Source organism: Phascolarctos cinereus, unplaced genomic scaffold, assembly GCF_003287225.1.
Source record: "Phascolarctos cinereus isolate Bilbo 61053 unplaced genomic scaffold, phaCin_HiC Scaffold_1;HRSCAF=81, whole genome shotgun sequence".
Lineage (NCBI taxonomy): Eukaryota > Metazoa > Chordata > Mammalia > Diprotodontia > Phascolarctidae > Phascolarctos > Phascolarctos cinereus.
In genome coordinates, this window is record NW_027555514.1 from 122977815 (window position 1) to 122988829 (window position 11015).

Below are 11015 nucleotides of genomic sequence, written 5' to 3' on the forward strand. Positions count from 1 at the left end.
ATAAATATAGCCTGGCGTTTGCCCCTAAATTAGGCTCCGTTTCCTTATTTAGCCGTAGCACAATGATTTTAGATGATGTCACTTAGAGCTAAACGAGAAAATTGATCTCAGATTTGCTTGGCCTCTAAAGCCTGGTTAAGCAGATTGCGAATTAAAAAGACGGAGAAAAAGGTAGAGGAGGGAGGAAGGGTGCGCCGGCGAGCGACTGAGCTCGCCAGAGATCGAGAGGAGGGCAGAAGCCGGGAGAGCGCCCCCGCCTTTTCTGGGCGGGGGAAGTCTCACTCACCAATGAAAAGTGGTCGCTTACTGAAGAGGAGGAAAAAAAAAGTTTTCCTGTTGACTGTTGGAAGCGAATTGAGCAATTATCTAGTTTACCTTCTCCTCTTGGAAGTTAACGATTGGCGAGATCTTTGCTGCGTTATTGACACAACACTTTCTATTGATAGAAATAAGTAGTGATTGTCCCCGAGTCATTGGTACGCCAAGTAAACTGCGATGGGCTGGCATGAGTCCATTGGACTGGGAAGGCTGGTTCGGCTGGTGATGCTGGGGGGGAGGAGGAGGATGGTGGTGGTGTTGATGGTGCTCGTCTTCCAATCTGCAGATCAGTGACAAGACGGAAAAAAAGAGGCGTCTACGATAGCAGCTTGGATCCGGCTCACACATGCAAGGCAGACATGGATTGTAGTTCCCATCACCCGACCACAAAAATCTTAGCGACTCCTCCGTCTAGAGAGAGCCTGCCGGCTAGAAGCAACATGATCAGCGCTTCCAAACCCCTCGCCTTTTCCATTGAAAGAATAATGGCCAGGACTCCAGAACCCAAGTCTATGCCCGTCCCCCATTTCCTACAGGGATCTGTACCCAAAGGAGACCCCAAGCACTCCTTGCACCTCAACTCATCGATCCCGTGCATGATTCCCTTCGTGCCGGTGACCTACGATACCGGCCCCAAATCAGGGATGACAGGGTCGGAACCAAGAAAAACTAACCTGGACTCCACTTCTTCACCGGCATCCTCGTCCTTTAGCTGCAGCGATCTGTTGAACTGTGCGTTGAGTCTGAAGGGAGACTTTGCTCGCGATGCTTTGCCTCTACAGCAGTATAAATTGGTCCGACCTCGAGTGGTCAACCATTCCTCTTTCCATGCCATGGGGGCTCTGTGCTATTTCAACCGGGGCGATAGTCCTTGTCACCCGTCGGCCAGTGTCAACATCCACCCAGTGGCCTCCTATTTCCTCAGTTCCCCTTTACACCCACAACCCAAGACGTATTTAGCTGAGAGAAACAAACTGGTCGTCCCGACTGTGGAAAAATACCCTTCGGGAGTGGCTTTCAAAGACTTGTCCCAGGCTCAGCTACAACATTACATGAAAGAAAGTGCCCAGATCCTCTCGGAAAAAATTGCTTTCAAAACCTCAGAATTCAACCGAGGCTCTCCCAACAGCAAACCAAAAGTTTTCACCTGCGAAGTGTGTGGAAAGGCAAGTACTTGGTTTGGTTTAGCTGGGAGACCTGGGCTTTCAGATGTGTTGCTGTGGCTGGTCTTTAAAAAAAGGTTATTTCCCTCCCCCATGTCCCCCATCCTTACCCCTACCCCAGTTAAAACTTGAATATACCAGTGCCGCTAACCTGCTCAATTTGTGTTCAACTTTAAAGGTATTTAACGCGCATTATAACTTAACCCGTCATATGCCGGTGCACACAGGAGCCAGACCCTTTGTTTGCAAAGTTTGCGGAAAGGGCTTCAGACAAGCGAGTACCCTCTGCCGTCACAAGATCATTCACACCCAGGTAAGTAACGTTGGTCATGTGGAGGTCGATCACTTCTTTCCCAGCTTTTCACTGAAAGATTTTAGACTTCCACGTTTTAGTTCCCTATTTGTTCGAAAGGGGCCCCTGAAAATGGTTATATTCAAGAATTGTTGGGGAGTTTTTTCTCCTCTCCTTTGTTTATGCATGGGAAGTACGCGGGGAGAAAGGCAGAATGTTACCTTGCCAGTTTCCACTTCGCTTTCCTCCACTAAAAAACAAAAGCAAAAACAAATATTCTGACTCCTTTGTTTCTTCCCTTTCTAGGAAAAACCTCACAAATGTAACCAATGCGGTAAAGCATTTAACAGAAGTTCCACTTTAAATACTCACACTCGGATACACGCTGGCTACAAACCTTTTGTTTGTGAATTCTGTGGCAAAGGATTTCATCAAAAAGGTACAAAATACGAACCCCGCTATCTTTTTTTGTTGTTACTCTTGCTATTTTCTTTCACCAAGAGCTCGGCTTAATTTATTTAAACACATTTAGGAAGATAATTTTTATACCACAGTTTATTTTGCAATTTAGTTTGTGTTTCAGTGTTTTGTCGCCTTTCCGGAGTCTGGGTCGGTTTCGTATTAAAGAAGAAAACAGGTGTTATTTTTTTTTTACTTGAATGCACAAATTCGTTTCGTTAAAATGAGTAAATAAAGGCCTTAACAATCTGGATCCTAGGAAAATTAGAATTTTTAAAAAGATGAAGTTTGAAAAAAAAAGGCAGAGAAATGAAAGAGAACGGGGCTTTGAGTCCCAGCCTGCTACCAGCAAGAGGACCCGCAGAAGTTCTCTGGCCTCCATCCGGCTGGCTTCCACCACCTTTCTACCCTCTCCACCTCCTTCCCTTTCCGCTTTCAAGAGTAATATTCCTGTCCTTTGTATGTTTCAGGAAATTACAAAAACCACAAGCTGACTCACAGCGGGGAGAAGCAGTTCAAATGCAACATCTGCAACAAGGCTTTCCACCAGGTCTACAACCTGACTTTCCATATGCACACCCACAACGACAAGAAACCCTTCACTTGTCCCACCTGCGGCAAGGGCTTCTGTAGGAACTTTGACCTCAAGAAACACGTCCGTAAGTTGCACGATAGCGCCCTGGGGCTGCCCCGGGCCCCAGCCGAGGCCGGCGCTGACCCACAGCCCCCGATGCAGCCCCAGCCTCCGATACCCCCGCCGCCACCTCCTGGGTCATTGCAGCCTCCTCTTCATCAGGGCCACCAGTGAGAGAGCTGACCTGCGACTTCTGCCAGGCCCGTGGTCTCCGCTGCTTTTTCGACGACGCCGATGAGCTGCAGTGGGAAAATGCGTGCTGATGCGGCCTGACACCTGGGAGCAGACAGCACACACCCAGTCTCCTCACCTTGGGGGAGGCTACCAGAAGGCTCTGTCGCCACCGCCCTTTGGCCTCTTTGCATGCACCTGCTAAACGGTTTTGTGTATTATACTTGATATAGCCACTAACAGTCATGAAAGGTTTTTTTAAAAATTTTTTTTCTGTTGTTAATTTTCTTAAAAACAAAATAAGACTTTTTTCATCTCGGGTGGAGAGATGGTGTTTTCGTTTTGTTTTTTTAAAAAAGCAAATTTCTGCTGTATTTATTGGGATCTGTATTATCCTATCCGGGAATGCTGCATCACTTTAATTTTATTATTGTATATATTTCCATTGTGTTGATTCTGCCATCTCAAGATGCCTGCTGATCGCTTTATCTCTTCTTTCCCTTGAGTATCACAAATACAGTATATTTGCATGTATGTATGTGTATAAATACATACACAATATGCATACACAAAATACTTTGTATGTGTGTATATGTATACAGATAGTACCCTGCATCATGTGTATATGTAAATATACATACACATATATACATTCCCACATTATGTGTTTACAAATTAATGTATACACATACATATATGCACAGGTGTGAATACATAAAGACATACATAAATACTTAACCTAAAAATACACCACACAAATACACAGGTATGCCTATATATACTGGATCGGGCTGGTTCTTTACGTATGGATTTGAATTTCAATTTTGATTCTTGCACGTGAAAACTGATTCGTTGACTGGTGAAAATAAATACTTGGAACATGCTAAGCTAAACAACAAATCTCAGAGCTCTGTATTATTCAGCTATGAGAACATTGATTTAAAAAAAAATACCATTCTGTAAAACCTATTCCCGATGCATTGGTATGGAAAGAGACTAGAAGCAAAGGTACTGAAGTAGTTTTGAGTTTTTGATCTTGCAAAGGACTGGTCATAGAGATTTCTAGTGATAGCGAGTCTCTGTGACATCTCAAAGTTGTAACATTCGAATGTTAAAAATAAGAATAATGAGGAAAGGCATATATAAAATAACATCCTCATAAATATTAAGTATACGTTCAACATAGAGCATATTGCATACGTATTATTTACCTATAACGAACCCAGAGCTGGCAATGGGAACCTCAATATATTGTGGGGTTGTTGTTGGTGGTGTTGTGTTAGGGTTTGTTTTTAATGAGTGTATATGTTTATAGACGAATGCACCTTCATCCAAGGAGGGAACATGGATGGAAACCAAACTGTGGTTGGTGCCAGGTCCTTGAAATGCTTCAAGTGTTAATCAGCAGCTCCGCTGTGAGCCCAGGCTCTGGTGTTTTCTAACTGCAAGTCTCTCCTGTTTTCTTGCCAAAACAGTGAAACAACTGCTAAAGACTTTAATTAAGAGGGGTAATTAGTTCAGATTTATCAAAGCCGGGTTGTTATACTATTAGCTGCTCAGTAGAAGCTGCCAGACAAGCCTCACAACCAAGCCCGCTCTTCCTTCCTTGCTGCTCTGAGCTCTGTCTGCTTAACTGCAAGGAGAAGGGGACAGACGCCAACTTAGAGATCCTTGTTCCAAGACAAGAAGAGGACAAGAAGGTGACTGGACATGCTGCAAAGATTTTCGCCTCCAGCCATGTCACTGTCCGAAACAAGACGGAGCTAGTCCTGAAGGGTGGGTCTCCTCCCCACTCCCAAATACTTTTCCTCCTCCAATGTCCTTTCCACACAAGCACCTTAATTAGCTATTGGTCAAAATCGAAAACAGAGCCGCATTAAAGGCAAGTGCTTGGGAGGAGGGGAAACTGAGGTGATTTCCCCCCCCCAGCTAGTACGAAGGGTGGGGTCAATTCAGGATCTCTAGACTGACGAGGAAGAACATTTTTTTTTAAATAAACTACATCATTGTATTTCTGAAGGGAAAGAACGAAGGCGTACGCTTTGGGTGGGAGGAGAGAACTAGACTAAGGCATTACATTTTGAGAGGGTCTAGGAAGAGACCCTCTCAAACGCTACCCAACATTTTCTTTGCAATTTAGTCGAGCCGCTCTTCAAAAAAGGAGTGTCTTACTAGTTTTCCCCTCTTTTCGAGGATGTTTGTTACCAGCGGGGATTTCTAGAGGAGAGACGGTAATAAGTGGTCAAGGCTCCAGGGATCAATGAAAAAGTCTACTTTTGGTGCTCTGGGGCTATAAAGATTGATGATGAATTCTTCATCCGGGTCATTTGGGAGCAAAAGCAAACTGAGATGCCCTTAAGGTAAAACACATTGGAGGAAAGGGCAGGAAGGAGAGAGAATCGAAAAACAACGAAAGTACGATTTAAGAAGTACATTAAAAAGCGAATTTCGTTGTGACTGGCAGACTGTATTCGATGTCTGGGTCATGGGGATCCCAAGTCACTGTCGCTTTCAGGCAGTGAAACTTTCCGAAGCCCCAGAATTTAAATCATTAGGCGTAATCCTAATTTATCCTGGCTCTCCATTTATATTCCTCTTTCCCTAACCCACCAGTGTCCTTTGTTACCAGGAGATATTTGCCAGATTTAAGTTTGAAAAGCTGTCTCCCTATAATGCTTTTCTTTTGCCTATGGAAGTACCTAATCCATAATTACATGGATTCTCAATCATTACAACCCTGAGAAACCTTGTCTTTCCCTGACACCCAGGCTTGCTCTCTAATCCTATCCCCAAATTGGCCCCATCCAGTCACAGCTGCCCACATACAACAGTTGAGTCCTAGGAGGATGGATTTATAAGGGCTGGGGGGTGGATGAGGGGTGGGGTGCAGTGGGGTGTATGGGTTCAAGGTCTTGCTCTTTTTCAAGGTATCCTGGTCCTAGATTGAAAACATTTGTTCCATTTGAGTAAGTAGAATGGGGGCAGAGGGTCAATATAGTTATAATTGACATATTTGGGCCAAAGCTTAAACCTTTGCTCACTTGAATTGGTGTTCACAAGTGCTTTAAAAAAAAACCCCAGGAGTCATACTTCTGGAGCTTCAAAATGATGACTTCATTGGTGGAGAGGGAAGAGGGAAACTGTGAAGATGACCTTGCTGTGAGACACTTGAAAGTGCATACAGAATGGATATGCATTTATTTTAACCCACTAACCCACATTTCTCAAAGTAATTCAGGAAGGAGTTTTTCTCATATTAAAAAAAATACAACTTACATACTCTATCTGATATGGAGCTGACATAGCAGGAAATGACATTTTCTGTAAATCTATACCCAAGTATGGCTTTCTTTTTGTGAGATGATGTGAGATAGTGCAATAGTTTTAGAGAGAGAAAAGTGGGGAAAGTATGTCCAGTTCTCCTAATGTTTAACAAGATGAAGAATTAGAATGGACTTCACCTAGAGTTAAATACTCAAAAGGAAAAGTTGTCAGGAAAAAAAATCCGTAGTACCTGGGTTTAAGGCAAAGTTAATTTAAGAGGAGGAAACACTTATCTCCCTTGAAAAGACATGAGTTTAAGAATTTAAGTTTGCAGGGGGATAGCAAAGGAGGGCTTTTAAAAACTCAGTTTCAGTAAAGAAACAAATTTTTAAAAATTTTTCCTCCTATATTGAAGGCTGATTGTTTTCCTTAAGCACCTTTAAATTTGTGTGTGTGTGTGTGCGCGCGCGCGCGTGCGGGCGAGAGCGCATACTCGATTGAAAATTCAAATTTTTCATTGGGATCTTAAAGGTATAAACAGTATTTTGGCTGGGTCCCAGCTTACCTTATTTTCATCAGAGGTTAGCCAAAAGCTTTGCTTATGTTTGATAGGGAAGGAAGAGCTAGTGTCCAGATTACTGCAGAGGGATATGAATTGTATACTCCCTCTGTGGGGATTACCCACTTCCTCAGAGAACTTAGGCTAAGGCTTCAAGGGTCAATTTTAGAAAGAGGCTGGCTGCTGTGGCCTCATGGCTTATTCATTTTGGAAACAAAGACTTTGCTGAATAACTATGTAAAACTGAAGCTTTTCAAGTTTTAAAGTATAATGTAGGAATTTACATTTTTAATATTAGCAGTTAATTTCTTTTTACTTTTCAATTTAAGAATCCTATTTGCTCAAAGTTTCCATCCCAACTGTCATTGTTTGTCAGTCTTTCAAAAAGTCAGTTTGAGGCCAGATTATTGAAGGTCAGGAGATGATAGGCACAATATCAGGTCATCTATTAAACCAAGACTTCATTGGAGCATTATCTGGAATTTTTATTTGCTAGTGAATTTTGAAACTTTGTGAGTTCATAAGGAAGCATTTTCCATTGATAGGGCTTCATTGAAGAAATTAATAGAAGCCTACTTAAGATTATAGTACTTTCCTGATGCTTCTGACCCCATGAACTTGCCATTCGATCAGGATTAGTTATTATGGTTGATATGCATCATTTCTTGCCAGGGCTGTGAGGGGAGTTGGATAGCATGTTAGCGGAATAGGTTCACCTGGACCTTATAAACAAGAAATAGTGCATTTGAAAATAAGTTTAATATGAATGTATATGTTGAGCCTATATCAATTTACATGCCATCTTGGAGTGGAGGGGGGAGAGAAGTGGGGAGAAAATTTGGAACTCCAAATTTTATGGAAGTGATTGTTGAAAACTAAAAATAAATAAAGAAATTTATTTAAAAAAAAAAGAAATAGTGCGTATTCAACTTACTCCAACTACCCGGGAAAATATATGAGATTTCAGATTTTAAAATGGATCAAAAAATACTTTTTTAGGTATTTAAATGCAACCACTGTTGCAAGTATTATAATGCATATACTGTTTTGGTATTTTTCATACTTGTTATTGGTATTTTTTATGTATCTTTTAATTGAGCCTATTTCATATCTGGGACTTTTGAAGCCCAATTAGGCTAATTTTTATACCCTTACCTATCTGAATGCATTATAAAAGAAACAATGCAATCAATTAATGCAATCCATGCTAATATAAAGCTGCTGACCCACACACAAAAAAAGATATTTTGAAGAGATTCAAATGCCTTTTATTTCATGTTTTGTCCAGACTACATATTAGCTTCTTGCAATAAGTTTCCTTTTGCCATAATGTAGTGTGATATATTGGAGAAGGTGCTGGATTTGAGTGCCAATCCTGTATGACCTTGGGCAAGTCACTTACCCTAAGAGCATATCAATTACCTCATTTGTTAAAATAATGGGGTGAGATGGGCTAGAGGACTTCTCAGGTCCCTTCTAGCTCTTGATTTTTCTTCAATAGCTCAAAGATCTGTGATTTTTTCAATGCAGGCATCCCCTCTTCTAATGCAGATTGCCATACACACTCCTCTATTGCATAAAATGCTGAGGCCAGTTCTTACTGTAGGTTCAGCTTAAATTACTTAAAAATAATTTTTGAAATCATGCTTGCATTAAAGAGATAGTGAATGGTGCTTGTTACTTCCAGGAATTATCCATTTGTGGTAGATTGGGGGCAAACTATAGCAAGCAACAAAATGATAAATGTATTTAATCAGTGTCCGAAGGGTTTGACTGCACAGGTGATCTTGGTATACTCCCCAGGAATCAGGAAAGGAGAAAGTCCTTATATGTGAATGATCTTAAGATCTTAATAGAAAAATCTCCCTCTGCTTGCTCTTTTTTTCTCCTTTATTGTGGCATGTGTTTAATCATAATGAACTTTGGGAAAATGGCACAAATTCACCATTCATACATTGCAACAAGATAAAGGTCATCAGAACAATTGTGTCAGTGTGAGTTTGAGATGGCCTTCCATTGTCAGATGAAATGGTGTGAATGCAAGTCTTATGGATATTATGTTACAATGTAAAGATGAAATAAAATTCTGCAAATACAAGTCAGCAGTGGTAATATTTTTCTAGTAAACCAAACCCAATTCCATTCCCTGGGGGAGGAGAGGAACACATTAGTTTAGCCTATTCTGGTACTGGAGAGCCCCAAGCAGGAGCTTGATCCCCAGCAAAAGAAATCACATCAAAGTATGTCCATTTTGATTGCACCTGTTTTAATTCTTAATAACAAAAATAGAGATTTTTCTCATCTCAGCTATCATTTATTTGCCAGTCATCTGCTATGTGCCAGGCACTGTGCTAAGCACTAAGGATACAAAGAAAAATAAAAGATAGTCCCTGCTCTTAAGAAGCTCACAGTCTAATGGAGGAAATAGTATGAAACAACTATGTCCAAAGTGGATAGAGCATTGGCCTTGGAATCAGGAGGACCTGAGTTCAAATCCAGCCTCAGACACTTGACACATACTAGCTGTGAGATCCTGGGCAAGTCACTTACCCCCATTGCCTAGCCAGAAAAAAAAAACTATGTCCAAACAACCTATATACGTTATAACTTGGCACTAATATTAAAGAGGATCTGAAAAGGTGAGATTTCATCTGAGATTTGATGGAAGCCAGAGCAGCCAGGAGGTAATGATGAGGAAAGTTAGCATTCCAAGTACAGAAGACAAGAAGTTTAAAAAAAATTCGTGGAGTCTGGAAATGCAATGTCTTGCAAGTGCATCAGCAAGGAGGTCAGTGTCACTGTATCACAGAGTACTTGGCCGACAGGTGTGAGGAGTAAGAAGACTGCAAAGGTTGGGAACAGATTATTGAGGACTTTGAATGCCACACTGAGGATTTTATATTTGATCTGGAGGGGATAAGAGCCAGTGGTATTTACTGAGTGGGAGGTGAGGGGGAGTGTCACATGGTTAAATCTGCATTTTAAGAAGATGACTTTGACAGCTGAGTTGAGGATAGACTGGATCAGAGAGAGTCTGGAGGACTGGGAAACCAACCATCTGGCTATTGCAATAGTGCAGTGGTGAGCTGATAACAGTGGTAGCAGAAGTTGGCATACGTGAGAGATGTTTCAAAGGTAAAATCAAAAGCCCTTAGCAACAGTTTGGATATGGGGGGGGGAGTGAAAGAGAATGAGGGGTCAAGGATGACTTCTAGGTTGCTAGCCATGGTGACAGAGAGAATGGCAATGCCCTCAACAATAATATGGGTGTTCAGAAGAGGGAAGGATTTTAGGGAAAAGATAATGAGTTTGGTGTTGAGACATCTCAAACATGTTGAGTGTAAGATGTCTACAGGACATGCAGTTTGAGAGGAGGGATAGGCAACTATAAGTCAAAGAGCTGGACAAATAGATTGGAAAAGCATCATTAAATATTTATTCTGTGTGAAGCACCATGCCAGGAGTTGGGGATAGAAAGTCCAAAAAACAAACAAATCAATCCTTACCATCAAGGAGTTTACGTTTTAATTGTCAGACGACCTGAAATTAACAGGGAATGTATTTCATGTCATTAGAAAATCTGTTACAAAGTTTGAATCACTCCTCAATTTAGACCATTGCTGGTACATTACTAACAATAACAGATTAGTAATCTTTTTTGCTTTATAAGCATAATTCATATTTATACAACTGCTTATAGTTACAATGGTTTCTCTCATTCAGTCTTCAAAATAGGTCTGAGAGATAGAGTGAACACATTGTTATTCCCATTTTACAGATAAGAAAATAGAATCCCAGACACATTGTGACTTGCCTAAAGAAAAACAAATATATTAGAACTCAGCACTGTTTTCGTTGTTGTTGTTTTTGTTTTTTGTTTTAAGACCTGAGTTGAAATCCAGCCTCAGAAACTTTCTGGCTAAGTGATCGTAGCCAAGCCACCTAATCTTCCTCAGTATTACTTTTCTTATCTCTAAAATGGAGATAATAATATCACCTCTCTTCCAGGGTTGTTGTGAGAATAAAATGAAACAATATTTGTAAATTGCTCTAAAAACCTTAAAATGCTATTTTATTATTGCTTCTACTACTGTTAGTGTGGTACAGTGGTGTTAGGAAATGTGAGTTCGAATTCTGTCTCTGAGACTAACCTCT

General features: G+C 41.1%; 1 protein-coding gene across 2 annotated transcripts; it reads left to right on the plus strand.

Annotated features, from left to right (window-relative positions):
• Nucleotides 1–677: 677 nt before the first annotated feature.
• On the plus strand, nt 678–3040 carry FEZF1 (FEZ family zinc finger 1). Of its 2 annotated transcripts, XM_020966341.1 has the most exons (5): nt 678–1124; nt 1269–1484; nt 1660–1794; nt 2080–2212; nt 2703–3040. In XM_020966341.1, the coding sequence occupies exons 1-5, from the start codon at nt 678–680 to the stop codon at nt 3038–3040; spliced, it is 1269 nt and encodes a 422-aa protein (XP_020822000.1). The 2 variants fall into 2 exon arrangements, with proteins under 2 accessions (XP_020822000.1, XP_020821999.1); XM_020966340.1 differs by having other exon boundaries at nt 678–1484.
• Nucleotides 3041–11015: the final 7975 nt, after the last annotated feature.